Source organism: Acipenser ruthenus, chromosome 10, assembly GCF_902713425.1.
Source record: "Acipenser ruthenus chromosome 10, fAciRut3.2 maternal haplotype, whole genome shotgun sequence".
Taxonomy (NCBI): Eukaryota; Metazoa; Chordata; class Actinopteri; order Acipenseriformes; family Acipenseridae; genus Acipenser; species Acipenser ruthenus.
In genome coordinates, this window is record NC_081198.1 from 32,176,600 (window position 1) to 32,190,460 (window position 13,861).

At 39.3% G+C, this 13,861-nt stretch overlaps 1 protein-coding gene across 4 annotated transcripts in view; it reads left to right on the plus strand.

Moving 5' to 3' along the window:
• The window catches only part of LOC117402792 (ribosome biogenesis protein SLX9 homolog), an 82,946-nt gene that overhangs the window by 8,871 nt on the left and 60,214 nt on the right, over window positions 1-13,861 (plus strand). For 2 of the 4 annotated variants that reach the window (XM_034004253.3, XM_059032039.1), the window contains one exon: window positions 873-1,939. The exons of the other annotated variants lie outside the window; for them this stretch is intronic. In XM_034004253.3, coding sequence (XP_033860144.2) covers window positions 873-1,573 — 701 coding nt within the window. In that variant the 3' untranslated portion in view covers window positions 1,574-1,939. Of the gene's footprint in view, window positions 1-872; window positions 1,940-13,861 lie in introns of those variants that run through there. 4 annotated transcript variants of the gene reach the window in all.

Genomic DNA, 13,861 nt, shown 5'->3' on the forward strand with positions numbered 1-13,861 from the left:
AGAAATCATGGTCAGTGCCTTTTGTCTGGAAGACAAAATACATTGTAAAAATGTTCCGTCCAGTTGTAAAATGCATTCTTGTTTGTCACCTAGAGCAGGGGATAAACCTGCTGTGTGACATCATGGGAAGCTGTGTAGATTATGGGCCTGATTTACTGACCAACCCCGCACACACTGAAATAAATACAAAGCAAAACTTAATATTAACATTCCAAATGTCATTTTAATTGGCGCTTTAATGTATTTGTGTATATAATTTTACTATTGTGCCGTGTTTCAGAGGCTTTACCACTTAGTGATCATTTTCAATGACTATTTGTTCTCTGATCAGTTGCATTATTCTTTGCATGACCGAGTGTGGTAAACAGTGCTGAGCTCATGCAAGCTGGTTGTCAATAATATGTTACAACACATCTTGTTGGCAAATTTCTCTTAACAGTGACCAAGAGATGTCATGTGTAATAGTGAATCAGGTGACAGTATCACTCAAGTCACTAAGATAATTAGTCCTGGGAACTTCCTCTAGGTCCTTATTAAAGAACTGTGGTTTGTAAGCTATGATTGACATCTGTTTATTCACATGGCTTACCTCGGCTGAGCAGAAATTAAGAAAAAAAAAAAAAAAAAAAAAAACGTGTGAAACCTGTCACGCAATTAACACGTTTTATTATGTGTCAACGATGACCCAAGTCGTCTAAAATCATACAGTAGGTGAGGTACTTGATTATGGTATGTGGCACTAGTCAATAATAAACGAACGATAAAACGATGGTTCCAGCCAAAGTGAATAGAGGGATGTAGCTGTAGTTTCATTTAGATACATTTGAGTCTTTTTATAATGATTATTTTGTAACATTTATTTTATAACGCAGACTCGGACAATGATGATGATGAACCACAGGAGCCTGGCAGAATAACAGCTGTGTCTGTGGAGGAAGGGCAGCTACCACAGCCTATGGAGGAAGAGATTCAAGATCTAGTTGGAGGGATTAGTGTGCCAAAGGAGGAAGAGGGACTATCCCCACCGCCTTCATCAAGTGCCTCTTGTACGCCTCCAGCCCTTGAGTGTCCCATAGGGCCTCCTACTCGTCTATTTGATGCCCCTCCAGTGCCACCTCCAGTTGCCCCCTGTCCAACCGCTGCCAGCTCTGTGCCCCAACACCAACCTCCGTCTTTGAGGATGCCTCGAACGCCCAGGGGACAGTCGATTGAAGATGTTCACAGCAATGTGGGACGCCTCATGCAGCTCCAGCAAGAGACAAATGCGATCATGGGCCGGGTGGAGACGCACTTGGCTGACATGGCTAGCAGTTTAAGGTTGATGGTTCAGGCCTTTCTGCAGGTCAGCGCTTGCACTTCCATGGGTCCACAGGTCCCCAATTCAGAGATGTGCTCACCGCCACCAGAGTTCCACCCTGCTTCATGCTCTTCCACCTCACGTTCTCCTGGCATCTCTCTTTCCCCCAAAGCCAGCCCTTCTTTACCTCTTGGTCTCCCAACTTTTGCACCCTCTTCAGACTCTTCCTTGCTTCACGGTGTCCAATCAACAGACTGGAATAAGAAAATACCTTGAAATGAATTAATTCATCTTTTGACTGCCACGCAAATAGACGATTCCTTCATTGCCGTGGTAAAAATTGCACTTTTACATCGCTCTATTAAAATCTATGTATATAATATAAGAGAAAACACTCCGGTACAGTGACAAAAAGTTTTGGACGGGAAATCAGAAAGCTGCAGCAACTGTGGAGTTTATGACTTCACTCACACATATGTATAACAAATCACACTGTAAGAAAGATAATGTGAGTTTTATACATTTATAAAGATTATACTTACGGTTTAGGTATTTTTGTAAGTGGATTGCTGATAAACAATGGATGATGTTACCATGTGTCTGTAATTCAAATCTGCCTCCATTAAACCCAGTTGTCTAAGACATCTCACATGATTTAAAATTCCCAGCGAGATCAAAGCAGGACCTAATGTGACCAGGAAGAGACCACACTTACAATATTTTACATTGCACACTGAACAACTGTCACTCATCACTGGTACATGATGTAGAGATGGTAAAATGATGAGACCATGTCAAAGGTTAAAGGAACAGTCATTGGTAGCTTTTAGACTGTCAGGCAAGATCAATGCTTTCATTGCTAGTTAACACACATACAATCAGGGTTGCATGAATATTGCTATTGTCCATTGGGGGACAATTCACTTGATCTAAAGAGTGGCAGATCTAAATACCACCACTGTTCAAATATGAAATTATAACTAACCCTAGTGGTTTACTTTTTTAACAAAAATGCACTTAATAGGTTTGCATACACTGTTAAGAGATGTTGGTTCTCACAAGTCCCTTTCGTGTAATGATTTAGATCTGTTACTATTCTAGACCCCATTAGTTTGTTGGACTTTTCCAGCAGTTTTACCAGTACTTGACTCTCAGCACTGCAGACCTGTACACAGTACAACTGTCTGTTTGCACTGGGGGAAAAAAAAAGATGTGCAGTGTGTGTGTGTGTGTGTTTAAAAAAAAATATATATAATCCAGGTCTGGCAATGGAACATGAATTAAGCAACGTGATTGGTCGAGCAAGGTTTCAGCTGTAAGGCATGTCCGTGTCTGTTTGAAGGCTAAGGCCTGTGTGGGGAACCTTATGAAAGGTCCTGTGTTTATACTTGAAGAGTATATGTGTTTGGTATTGGTAAACGGCTTAGCCGTCCGGTTATTTCGTTAATAATGTTCTGTTTAGTTAGTGCTCCGTGTGGGAGTTAAGATTTTGTTCTGTTTATTTTGTGAAACTCTTGTCCGAGTAGTCTTACTAGAAGACTGTGGTATTCGCTATTCGCCCTGCTAAACAGTGGTAATCCAGACACGTTGTCGCAAAATATATATATAAGGGCAGCAGTGTGGGGTAGTGGTTAGGGCTCTGGACTCTTGACCGGAGGGTTGTGGGTTCAATCCCAGGTGGGGGACACTGCGGCTGTACCCTTGAGCAAGGTACTTTACCTAGATTGCTCCAGTAAAAACCCAACTGTATAAATGGGAAATTGTATGTACAAATAATGTGATCTCTTGTAAGTCGCCTTGGATAAGGGCGTCTGCTAAGAAATAATAAATTATATATATATAATATATATATATATATATATATATATATATATATATATATATATAATATTTTTCAATGTAAGACACTAAAAGTGTTTAATTAGTTATCTGAGGAAAGTCTTTCTGTAAAGATTTACGAATGCAGTGGGAATTTCCAGTGTAATTGCTGCAAATTAAATATGTCTGGGATAATAAATCGGGAGAAGTTTATGTAACAATTACAAGATTAAAATATAGGGTTTTAGGTTTTTATTGTCTGATTTCTAGCCACATTTTTTGTCTTTTTACCATAAAAAAAGCCTGTTGCCTCAGTTATAAAGTAAGCCTGAAAATCAGTACCCTTATGTATATTATATTAATATTCTAGAAACAGGTTTTTGTTTCTACATTTTAATTATTAGATGGTTGCTTTTCAGTATTCTTTTTATTTCTTGTCCAGCAAGGACAGGATGGGTAGGGATAACTGACTTTATTATTAGTAGTATTATAACAAATATGTATTGTAGTGTTATTGGTTATTTTAATTATATAAGAAAATTGCTTTCACTACTGTATCTTTTTATTATATAAAAAGTGCCGGTATTGATGGATCTCAGATCTGTTTATGTAATAGAAAACAAGTGTTTGACAGAATTATAAGTGTTAGAAAAATTAAAAGAAAAATAAAGTGTTGGTATGTTTATTTAAATGTTTTGCAAACTGAAATTCAGGACCATGGTAGACAGCAGTGTCAGAGTCTCCTGTTTAATAGGTCAAAAAGGACACACCTGGGTTTCAGCCGCTAGCACGTGGCTTAGTACAGCTGCTGTCTTATTTTGCATTTTGTTGCCTTTGTGCATGAAAAGCCGTGTACAACAGAAGCAAGCTATATACCTTTAATTGTCACCAATATCCATATACTACAACCGCTATAAATGTGTTAGTATAGATGATCGTGTTCACCACAATACATTATTTAACAGTAGGTGCTGAATACAATGTATCCTTACAGATTCCTTCTTGTGATGCTATAGCATCTTGTTAAGCATGCTGTCCTGTTTCTAATGCTAGCAGGATTAATCTTTTCTGGCTGGAAAAAATTAATCCCGCTACATATTTTGGAATCAGGCCTTCTTGTTTATCATACATTGGATTTAGCAATATTTTAAATGCTTGCTTGTTGTGTACATTTTAATTGCATGCTTTTTGTTGAACCTTACAGTTGGTTTTACATCAGTGAATGTATTTGGTTTTATTGAAGCCTTTTACTTAAAAAAAATAAAATAAATTAAGTTAACTAGAGATCCAGCATACGATCTTGAACTACAAATATTTGTACTGTGAACACCTTGATGGAAAGCCCATAAGCCATGGAGCCAGCCTGGCATTGCTTTTAGATTTGTTGTGGTGGTGCCTGGTCTCCAGCCTTGTACTGCAGATGGTAACTATTCCCTGCAGCTACTGTGTAAGATATAAATAGAATGTGTTTCGGCTCCATCTATCTGCGCGCGCTCGCTCCCTCCCACCGTCCCTGCTTGCCTGCCTGCCTGTGCTCTTGCTGATCCTGACTCAAATCCCTCAGGGGTTTTGCACCATCCATTTACAGATACTCATTCTGTCAGAGAATTGCTTCATTTTCAAATTGCCTGCTCTTTTCTCATTTGTCTTTCCCCTCTGCAGATACTACCCCTCAGATTGCTAGACTGAGAACCAAAAGTGTCAATAAAAGTTGGGGTTATTTAAACTGACTTTTTATATTAATTATAAATAAATATAAACAAACACCTAAAAAAAATAAACATTTGCTGTGGATCTGGAGCCATTTACAGTAGCTACCACACTCACTGCAGTGACAGTAGATTTAACCAGTTGTCTATTAAACTAAGATTTAAATCCAAATACTCCTACCCTTGATTATTATAGAGGTGTATCAAGAAGCTAACAATAAGGTTAATCTAAACAGGGTTTTAATCAATATTGGTTATAGAGGAGAAAAACATAATCCTACCAAGATGAGTGCTATCTGAAATTCCAAAGTGCCGTGTCTTCTTTACCCAGTGAAAAAAAACAAGAGGAGTTCTGCTTGATAAGTAATGCAAATGTATTTCTGGCCTTCTGGAGGAATTTAAGACTTTATTATTTAGGGCTCTGTGCCCCCTATTATCTGCTTTTTAAACAGTAATGGTATTGAAGTGTCATTATACACAACATACAATACGCTATGTTATATAATGTACAATGCGTTCAGTTCTGCTTTAGCTCCTCTTCTGAATAATATTGTGTTTTTTCATTCATTTGTCTAGACTCGCTGCACAGCCCCACTTTTTGAAAGTGTTAATGTTTGTAGCATTAGGGGTGTGCTTTCCTTTACACAAATAAATAGTACAAATTGCAAATGTTCTATGGTATAAATAGGGAACATTCAGCCCTATAATTCTGAGAAGGAATTCATCACAAGCCTTTTTGAAGTGCATTTATAGTATCTCTTAGGCATATGCACAGTTTATTTCATCAGATTTGGTCCTGAAAGCGCATTATTTCAAGGTGTCCACAAGGTGGCAGCAGCTGCCATACTCACCAAGTTATCATTTTGTATTTGGTTATAATGGTTAACAAGCGGTGCTTCAGAGAGCACATAAATCACAGAACGACTTATAAAATCATTTGAATTGAAGGTCAATGATATCCATTGTATTTTGGGTTAGTGACCTGTACTTGTGATCCTCTGATCTTAATCTGTGAATTGTCTCACGATCTTGATGTCATTTTACATGAAATCCCATTTTGGTATAATGGCTGGTTTCACAGAACACAATTTGCACTAATAATTGTTTAGGTAAACATATGTAGTCTAGGATTATTACTAACAGTGGACTGTGAAACTGTGTCCTTAAGAGATTACTGTGTAGCTGAACTGTTTTCCAAATGCCAACTGGCATAATGTGTCATCTGAAGACTTAACATATAGATTTAAAAAGAATGACCACAGTGTTTTGTAGTGAAATTATTTATTCTGATCCAAATTCTTGAAAAGGGGAATAAATTGGATACAGTTAAATTAGACTCTCACTCATAAAATCAGTTGTATTTTATACAAAAATATTAAGAAAATCTATGAACGTGTTTGCAGAGTATTGTGGATGAATGTAGTTCCACACAGGTTTGAGGGATAGAAGAAGCAGCTGTCTACTGGCTTCCATGTTGCAGCTTTCTGATTCTCACTGCTCCCCAGTGTCGTAAATCAACATCCAACACCAGGATTCAAATAGGCCAGGAACCTGCAGTGCAACACAAGGCAAGAACGCATTTAATTGCTCGTAAAAGTAATCCTGAGATCTACATTTATAAGTTTAAATATTATATACGTTTCAGTTTCAGTTATACAAACGAATCGTAATGTTACAGGGTAGATTCACCCGGCGCTGGTACCTCAACCCTGACCTGAACCCACTCTGCCAACTGTGCCCCCTATTAGGAAATGCATTTCTGGTTTGCTTTAACATTACTGCCCGCCGCTTATTAAAAAGTAATTCAGGAAAGACGTGGTTACAATACTTTTTAATATTTATTTTATGCGAGTTGGCATATGGTTTCATTTTTTTTATTTGCTTTTTAACAAGGCTACATTCCAATCCTATTAAAATGCATCCACTGTATTCATTACCTAATATCCCCAGAAATGTAATTTGCAGTGTTAAATCGGCACCGCCAGATTTTGTTTTTCTTTTAATACAATTTTTGGTGGAGGGAGGATAATTAAAATCTTCATTAATCATAGAAAAGCCATTTAATAGAAGATTGGAAGTGTTTTGGCATTTGCAAATCAGTATGTAAGACTATATCAAGGCTTATGAGCGATGAACTTACCTATTAATGATGGCCAGTTCTAATATGTGGACATATTAGTGCTGTGCCAAGTACTTGAATCTAATTGAGTATTCTGTCAAAACAAAATGTATTAACATTTAATCAATTAAAGTTTAAAGTGGTTTTTATATTGGAAACTACTAAAAGTCTATCAGTTAGCTGTGTACTTTCCAAAACGGTGCTGGCTTTATGCAACCTGTTACTGAAAACCTCAGAACTATCCCGATTTTGACTGTGTGAGAGTGGAATCCATCAACAGTCTAAAGCACCTCTGACCATTGTTCCATAGTCCAATTTTTGTTCTTGTGCATATTTTAGCCTTTTAGTCTTGTTCCCCTTTCTTAACAGAGGTATTCTTACTGCTACACATCCTTTAAGTCCTGATTTCAAGAGTGACCTTCGTATTGTTGATTTTGATGGACAACGACACCTGTGCCTTCTGCCAGTTCTGTTGTCAATTCAATGCTTGTCTTCTTTCTGTTCCTTAAGGATATTATCTTCAAGTATTGCTCATCCTTGTTAGACAGCTTTTTGGGTCTTCCAGTCCTGGGTTTGTCAATTACAGATGATGTTCCTCTGTACTTGTTGATTATGCTTCGGATACCACACCATATATATATATATATATATATATATATATATATATATATATATATATATATATATAGTGTAAAAGAACCGCACCCACTCGGGTTCTTGCCCCTTTAAAAATAGACCCAGGACACAGGAGATTGAGGTTTAAAACACTTTGCGCTATTTTTTTAATAAATAGAAACCAAACCAAACAAAACGCCTAGCTCTTTTTTTGAGCACTAAACTAAAACACAAACAGCAACCTAAACTAACACTCAGGACGGCTAAGCCATTTACCTGACCAATAACAAAACACTCTCTTCTTGAGACTTACTTTTTTAATGACTGCTCGGAAGCCCTGTGCAGACTGACTGCACCTGGTCCTAATTTACAATCAGTACCAGGTGCAGGGGATCATTAACAATAAAACAATTAAATAAAACAATTAAACAATTGCTGCTTTTCAGCTTGTGTTCTTCTGGGAAGTGTAGTAATTTTCCTTCCCCCAGGACTTCTCTCTCTCTCTCTCAACAATCTTTTATTTTCAGGATGTTTCAGGCAAAAGCCCTTCTTCAGCTGTTTAAAAAGAAAAGTAAACACAGTGCAGTAAACTTGTTATTATTCAAGAATTGTAATTATACAAAAATTCTGTGGATGATGTCATGATTATTAGAATAGGTTCAGATATAAATAAATAGAAAAAATACTTTATATAATAACAATATACAACACATAGATGACAGAATCCCTCTGGTCCTCCCTTACCACCCCACCAACAGAAAGATACAGACAATTGTGTAAGAAACTTTACAATTTTACAACAAGACCCATCTACAGCACCTATTTTCAAGACTCCCCCCTTGATGTCATATAGAAGAGACAAGAATATAAGAGAATATGTGGTACACAGTGCTATTTGTCCTTCTGGGGAACCTTTGAAAGGCACGTAGCCATGTAATAGACCACGATGCAATACCTGTAAATACATTCATTCTGAGATTAGAGGCATTAAATCTTCATTCAACATTCATGAATGTTTTACATGTACCTCTAAATGAATAGTCTACTGCATTATCTGCAAGAAATGCAACAAATTGTATATTGGGGAAACTAAAAGGCATTTAGCAGACCGGTTTGTAGAACACTCGCATTAACACCACTGCATTTCCAGTAGCCCATCACTTCAGCAGTGATGATCACACTGCTGAAGACATCACAGTCTGTGTGATCAATCAGTGCTATGGAACAAATGTTGCTCGGAAACAAAAGGAACGAGAGTTTATCTTCAAACTGGGAACTTTGGAACCTCTGGGAATTAACATTCTATTCTAATAATCATGACACCATCCACAGAATTTTTGTATAATTACAATTCTTTTTTTTTTTTTTTAATTTAGTCGTCGCCAATTTTTTACCCCGGTTTTCCTCCCCAATTTAGTATGCCCAATTATTATCTGTATCTTCGGCTCACCGCTCGCAACCCCCCCGCCGACTCGGGAAACGGAGGCTGGAACACGCATCCTCTGAAACGTGCTCCTGCCAAGCCGTCATTTTTCGCACTGCAGATCCACAGCAATGCCACCAGACCTATAGTGCCGGAGGACAACACAGATCTGGCAGCTCCACTGCAGAACCACAGGCGCCCTATCGGCCACAGGAGTCGCTGATGCGCGGTGAGCCGTGGATTCCCCTGCCGACCTAAGCCCTCCCTACCCGGGCAGCACTCAGCCAATTGTGCGCCACCCCCTAGGAACTCCCTGTCACTGTCGGCTGTGACATAGCCTGGATTCGAACCTGCGATCTCCAGTCTATAGGGCACATCCTGCACTCCGCGTGGAGCGCCTTTACTGGATGCGCCACTCGGGAGCCCCATAATTACAATTCTTGAATAACAACAAGTTTACTGCACTGTGTTTACTTTTCTTTTTAAACAGCTGAAGAAAGGCTTTTGCCCGAAACGTCCTGAGAAAATAATATATTAATGATAAAAAAAATAATCCAGCTGACCCTGAATGACACTGTCCGCCAGGATTCTCATAGCCAGGTGTTAAAATATAATAAAATTAACAAATTGTGTCATCAATGGAAGGTTTCACAGACCCAGATTGACATTAATTTTGACTACCCAAATTTCAGGAGTACTAATTGGAGTCTGGGAAGCCAGTCGTATCCTGTGACATGTTTCAAAATGTGACAGCCCTAGAAAATAAATGTAAAGAGTTCTGGTAAAGGCTTGAACTTGTTCATGTCATGCCATTAGTTTGTAGGCTCCAACACTGAGCGTGTTGACCTTTGAAGCTGACATATGAAGTCATAAATGCAAGATTGTTGTAATTAGGGTTATATCTGCTCTGGATTGTAACCTAGAATTATGTTGATTTTGGGTAATCGTGATTCAGGTGGCGCCTCTATTTCAGGGATCTGTTTTTTTTTAATCTGTTTTTTTTTGCGATTACAAGTGACCTCTTAAACTGGCTCTTGGCACACTGCGCACAACACCCTTGACTTGTGTTGTAAACCTAAGATAAGAGACAAGGATGTGTTCTCTAGGGGCTCACCTAGTGGAAGCATTGCTGCTAGGAGTGCAGGGTGAGTCATGCGTGTGTGACTGCAAGTTGGAGATTCTGTGGGGCCCACAGGGAGCGCTGCATTGCATCTGGATACTTTGCCTCATCGTGCTACAGCAACCCCTACTGGCCAGGAGCCAGTCAGCTCACCTGCTGATCTTCAGTCTTCCTGTGGGTTGCGGTTGCAGTGGTGAGGTGACATTCAAAATAGGTAGAAAAAAGGGGGTTTAAAAAGTATTTTTAAAGGCCTAAAAAATAAGTAAATGCATGAAAGAAACATAGATGATCAGCACCCCAAAATACAAGGGTTTCACTTTACCAAACAGATACTAAAAAGCTGCACCTTTTGTGTTCCTCCGCACTAATGTGTGCAAGATGGCAAGTCTTGATGTGATTATAAATGCTGCCTCCAAACACAAAGTCATTAGATATGTAATGTGCCAGACCGGTAGTGGTACACAATTAGGTTTCCTAAAATGTTGGCGATACAAGTTAAGCTGTAAAATTGTCTGGCTCTCTAAGTATGTCAGACTTTCAGTCTTTCCCTTGTAAGTATGTATTTCTTTTTTTCACCTTTGTGACCCACGGAAATTATATTGTATATTACTGTGAATGCCCATTTGTTAAAATTCTTTCCTTTCAGCCACTGACCATGCCTTTTACCACTCTGCGTGTTACTTTAAGCAGAACCCTTGAACATGAATGTACTTGATAAGCTGATCCCCTTAAGACCTGCGTTGTCTAATTAAGGGGTGCCATCGTGTGTAAAGGGACTTACCAGTATTACACTGAGGGTAAAAGGAAGCTCAGTTTATCATTAAAGAAGTGTGCTAATCCGGATAAAAAACCTGTCTTAAACATTAAAACTGTAACTCCTCTCTAATCCATTGCAGGTTTATATTTTATTTTTTTATTCTTTCCACAGGCTGGTAGTAAGAAGCTGGGGGACTAGCATGTTTGTTTTAATTTAAATAACTAAAGTAGTGAAAATGCTTTCTGCCACACTGCTATATGTGAAACGTATTGTCATCATTGCCTTGTTAGGTTGAAAGAGAATCATTAAGGTCTAACTGAGGATGGTAAACTCAATAACTGGTGATATAGAAGGTCCTTAGCCAGATTCATTAAAATCAATTCTAGAAATGTCCCAAACTATATTTACGTGCATAGTGTCTGTTTTTTAGCTGACAAAAGTTGCGTGACTTAACAGAATGCAGACTTAATTACAGCAGCGTCTTTCTAAAGCAGTGCAGCAATAAGCACAATCGGGACTTTCAACCGTTAGGAGATCCAATGTATTCTCAGAGTTTAAGACCAGCGGGAATATTGGCTTTGCTTGCTGCCTCAGGCTCTGACAGAAGTCTTGGTTATGCTATTGAAGATTCCCACAAGTTATGTGAGTACTTTAACTAGACCGGAGCTTTTCAAACCCAGTCCTTGGGACCCCCTGTGTCTTCTGGTTTTCATTCCAACTGAGCTCTCAGTTACTTAACTGAACCCTCAATTGAACTAATAATTTACTTAATTAGACCTTTTTACTTGTTTTCAGCGCTTAAACAGTTTAAAAAGGTCTAATTAAAGCAAAGTATTAGTTCAGTTAAGGTTTTAGTTAAGTAATTGAGAGCTCAGTTGGAATGAAAACCAGAAGACACAGGGTTTGAGAACCCCTGAGGACCAGGTTTGAGAACCCCTGAACTAGATGGACCCTGCTTAGGCATGCAAGTACTTTAACTAAAACTCAAGAAGCAATGTATTCCGTATTGATCCTCAACTTTCTTTTCCATATTATGGCAGAGGTATCCTGTCTAAGGGCATTCAATTCCAAAATCCAAAATAACCAGTGCTGCATCATAAAATGTACTCTGTTTCAGTGTATTATTGTTCAGTGTATATTGCCATTTTAAGTACATGTTAACTGTATAAGTTGACTTGTTTTACAGTTAAGGGAGAACATGCATTGTGACATGATGTAAACAGGCACAGGCCCGGTGAAGCGACCGTGAACGCTTTCAATACAATCCTACCAAAAAAGCAACTGAAAGACTTTTCATAGAGAGACTGTGAAGGACTATCATGTGCTAAAATGAACACAGAATTTGTTAAAGATATGTCAATTGTGATTTGTGTTCAGTTGTCAGGTAGGCTGATATTACATGTAGATGAGTGAAGAGACTACGAATGAATACAGTTTTCACAATGAATAAATTGTCTGCGACCTACAGACAGCATTTATGCAACAATTATTGCCCATCTGTAGAAACTGCTACTTTCTGTACAAAATTGTACTGAACATGTAATAGCGAACTGCAGTTGCTGGATTTTAATCGACTGGCCAGTAGTGTGAAATAACATTAATGGGCCATTTGTCTGGGTACAACAAAAGTTACGTTTTAATGAATCAACTTTCCCTATTACTACAAGTACAGCCGGCTCTCTAGGTAGCTGCCAGCTGCTGAACTCCACAGAACAATGCCCCTCCCACAGACCGAAAGACCACGCCCTCTTTCCCAACATAGGGTGGACCCCTATAACCTAACAACCAGCCCGCCCATTCCATCCCTTGGTCTGGAACGTTACAGTAATGTTCTGTTTCAAGTCACAGGCGCCAGAGACGGGTGGGCCAACCTTGAATCACATTGCTCTTCCAAAACACAGTGACACAGACAAGACAAAAAAATCCACAAATTCAGACAACCGGAACAGGGGGCTCCCAAGTGGTGCATCCCATAAAGGTACTCCGTGTGGAGTGCAGGATGTGTCCTATATCCTGGACGTTGCCGGTTTGAGTCCAGGCTATTCCATTGACGACCGTGGACGGGAGTTCCCAGGGGGCAGGGCACAATTGGCCGAGCGCTGTTCGGGGGGGGGGTTTAGGTTGGCCAGGGTGTCCTCGGCTCACCGCCCAACAGCGACCCCTGGAGTCTGGCCGGGCGCCTGCGGGCTTGCCTGTAAGCTGCCCAGAGCTGCGTTGTCCTCCGAGGTGGCTACATGGCGAGTCTGCAGTGTGAAAAGAAGCGGTCAGCAGACGGCACATTGCTTCAGAGGACAGCATGTGTTCGTCTTCGCCGCTCCCGTGTCAGCGTAGGGGTGGTAGCGGTGAGCCGAGCCGAGAAATAATAATTGGATATCCTAAATTGGGTTTATAGACAATAATCCTAATGTTTCGCTATCTGTGCCGCCAGCTTCTACAGAGGTATATTGAAGCTTTTAACAAATCATATGGGAAAGAATGAGCACAGAGAAGCCGTCTAAGTGTGGTAACACAAAAAAATAGCTCAATAGGCTATAAAGCTAAACAAATACTTTGTAGACAGCTGTTTAATATTCTTTATCAATATATTCTTTATCAATGTACATGGTCCTTTTTTTGTTTGTTTTACAAAACAAACATTTAATTTATTTTGAAGTAAATTAAACAATGTTTGTGGGATACCACTCGCTACCCGACATCCAGATAACAAGCTCATTGTTAGTCGTAGTTGTAGTCATAGTAGTGTTGTTATTGTTGTTGCAAACTTTAAATAACCAGTAGACTATAAATATATATAACCTACTTCAACAATATTTGACGTAGTTGTTGAATTGGATTCATTTATCCATAGAAATACTTCATACCCACTGTAGCAGGGAAGACCTGGACTGACTATCTGGCACATGCGTATTGCTACAGGTAGAGGGCAGCAGTCTCCTATGATCCGCCTGTCAGTCATGGCGATGACATGGAGAGGTGGGGAAGAGGGTGTGTGTGCTTTCCCTC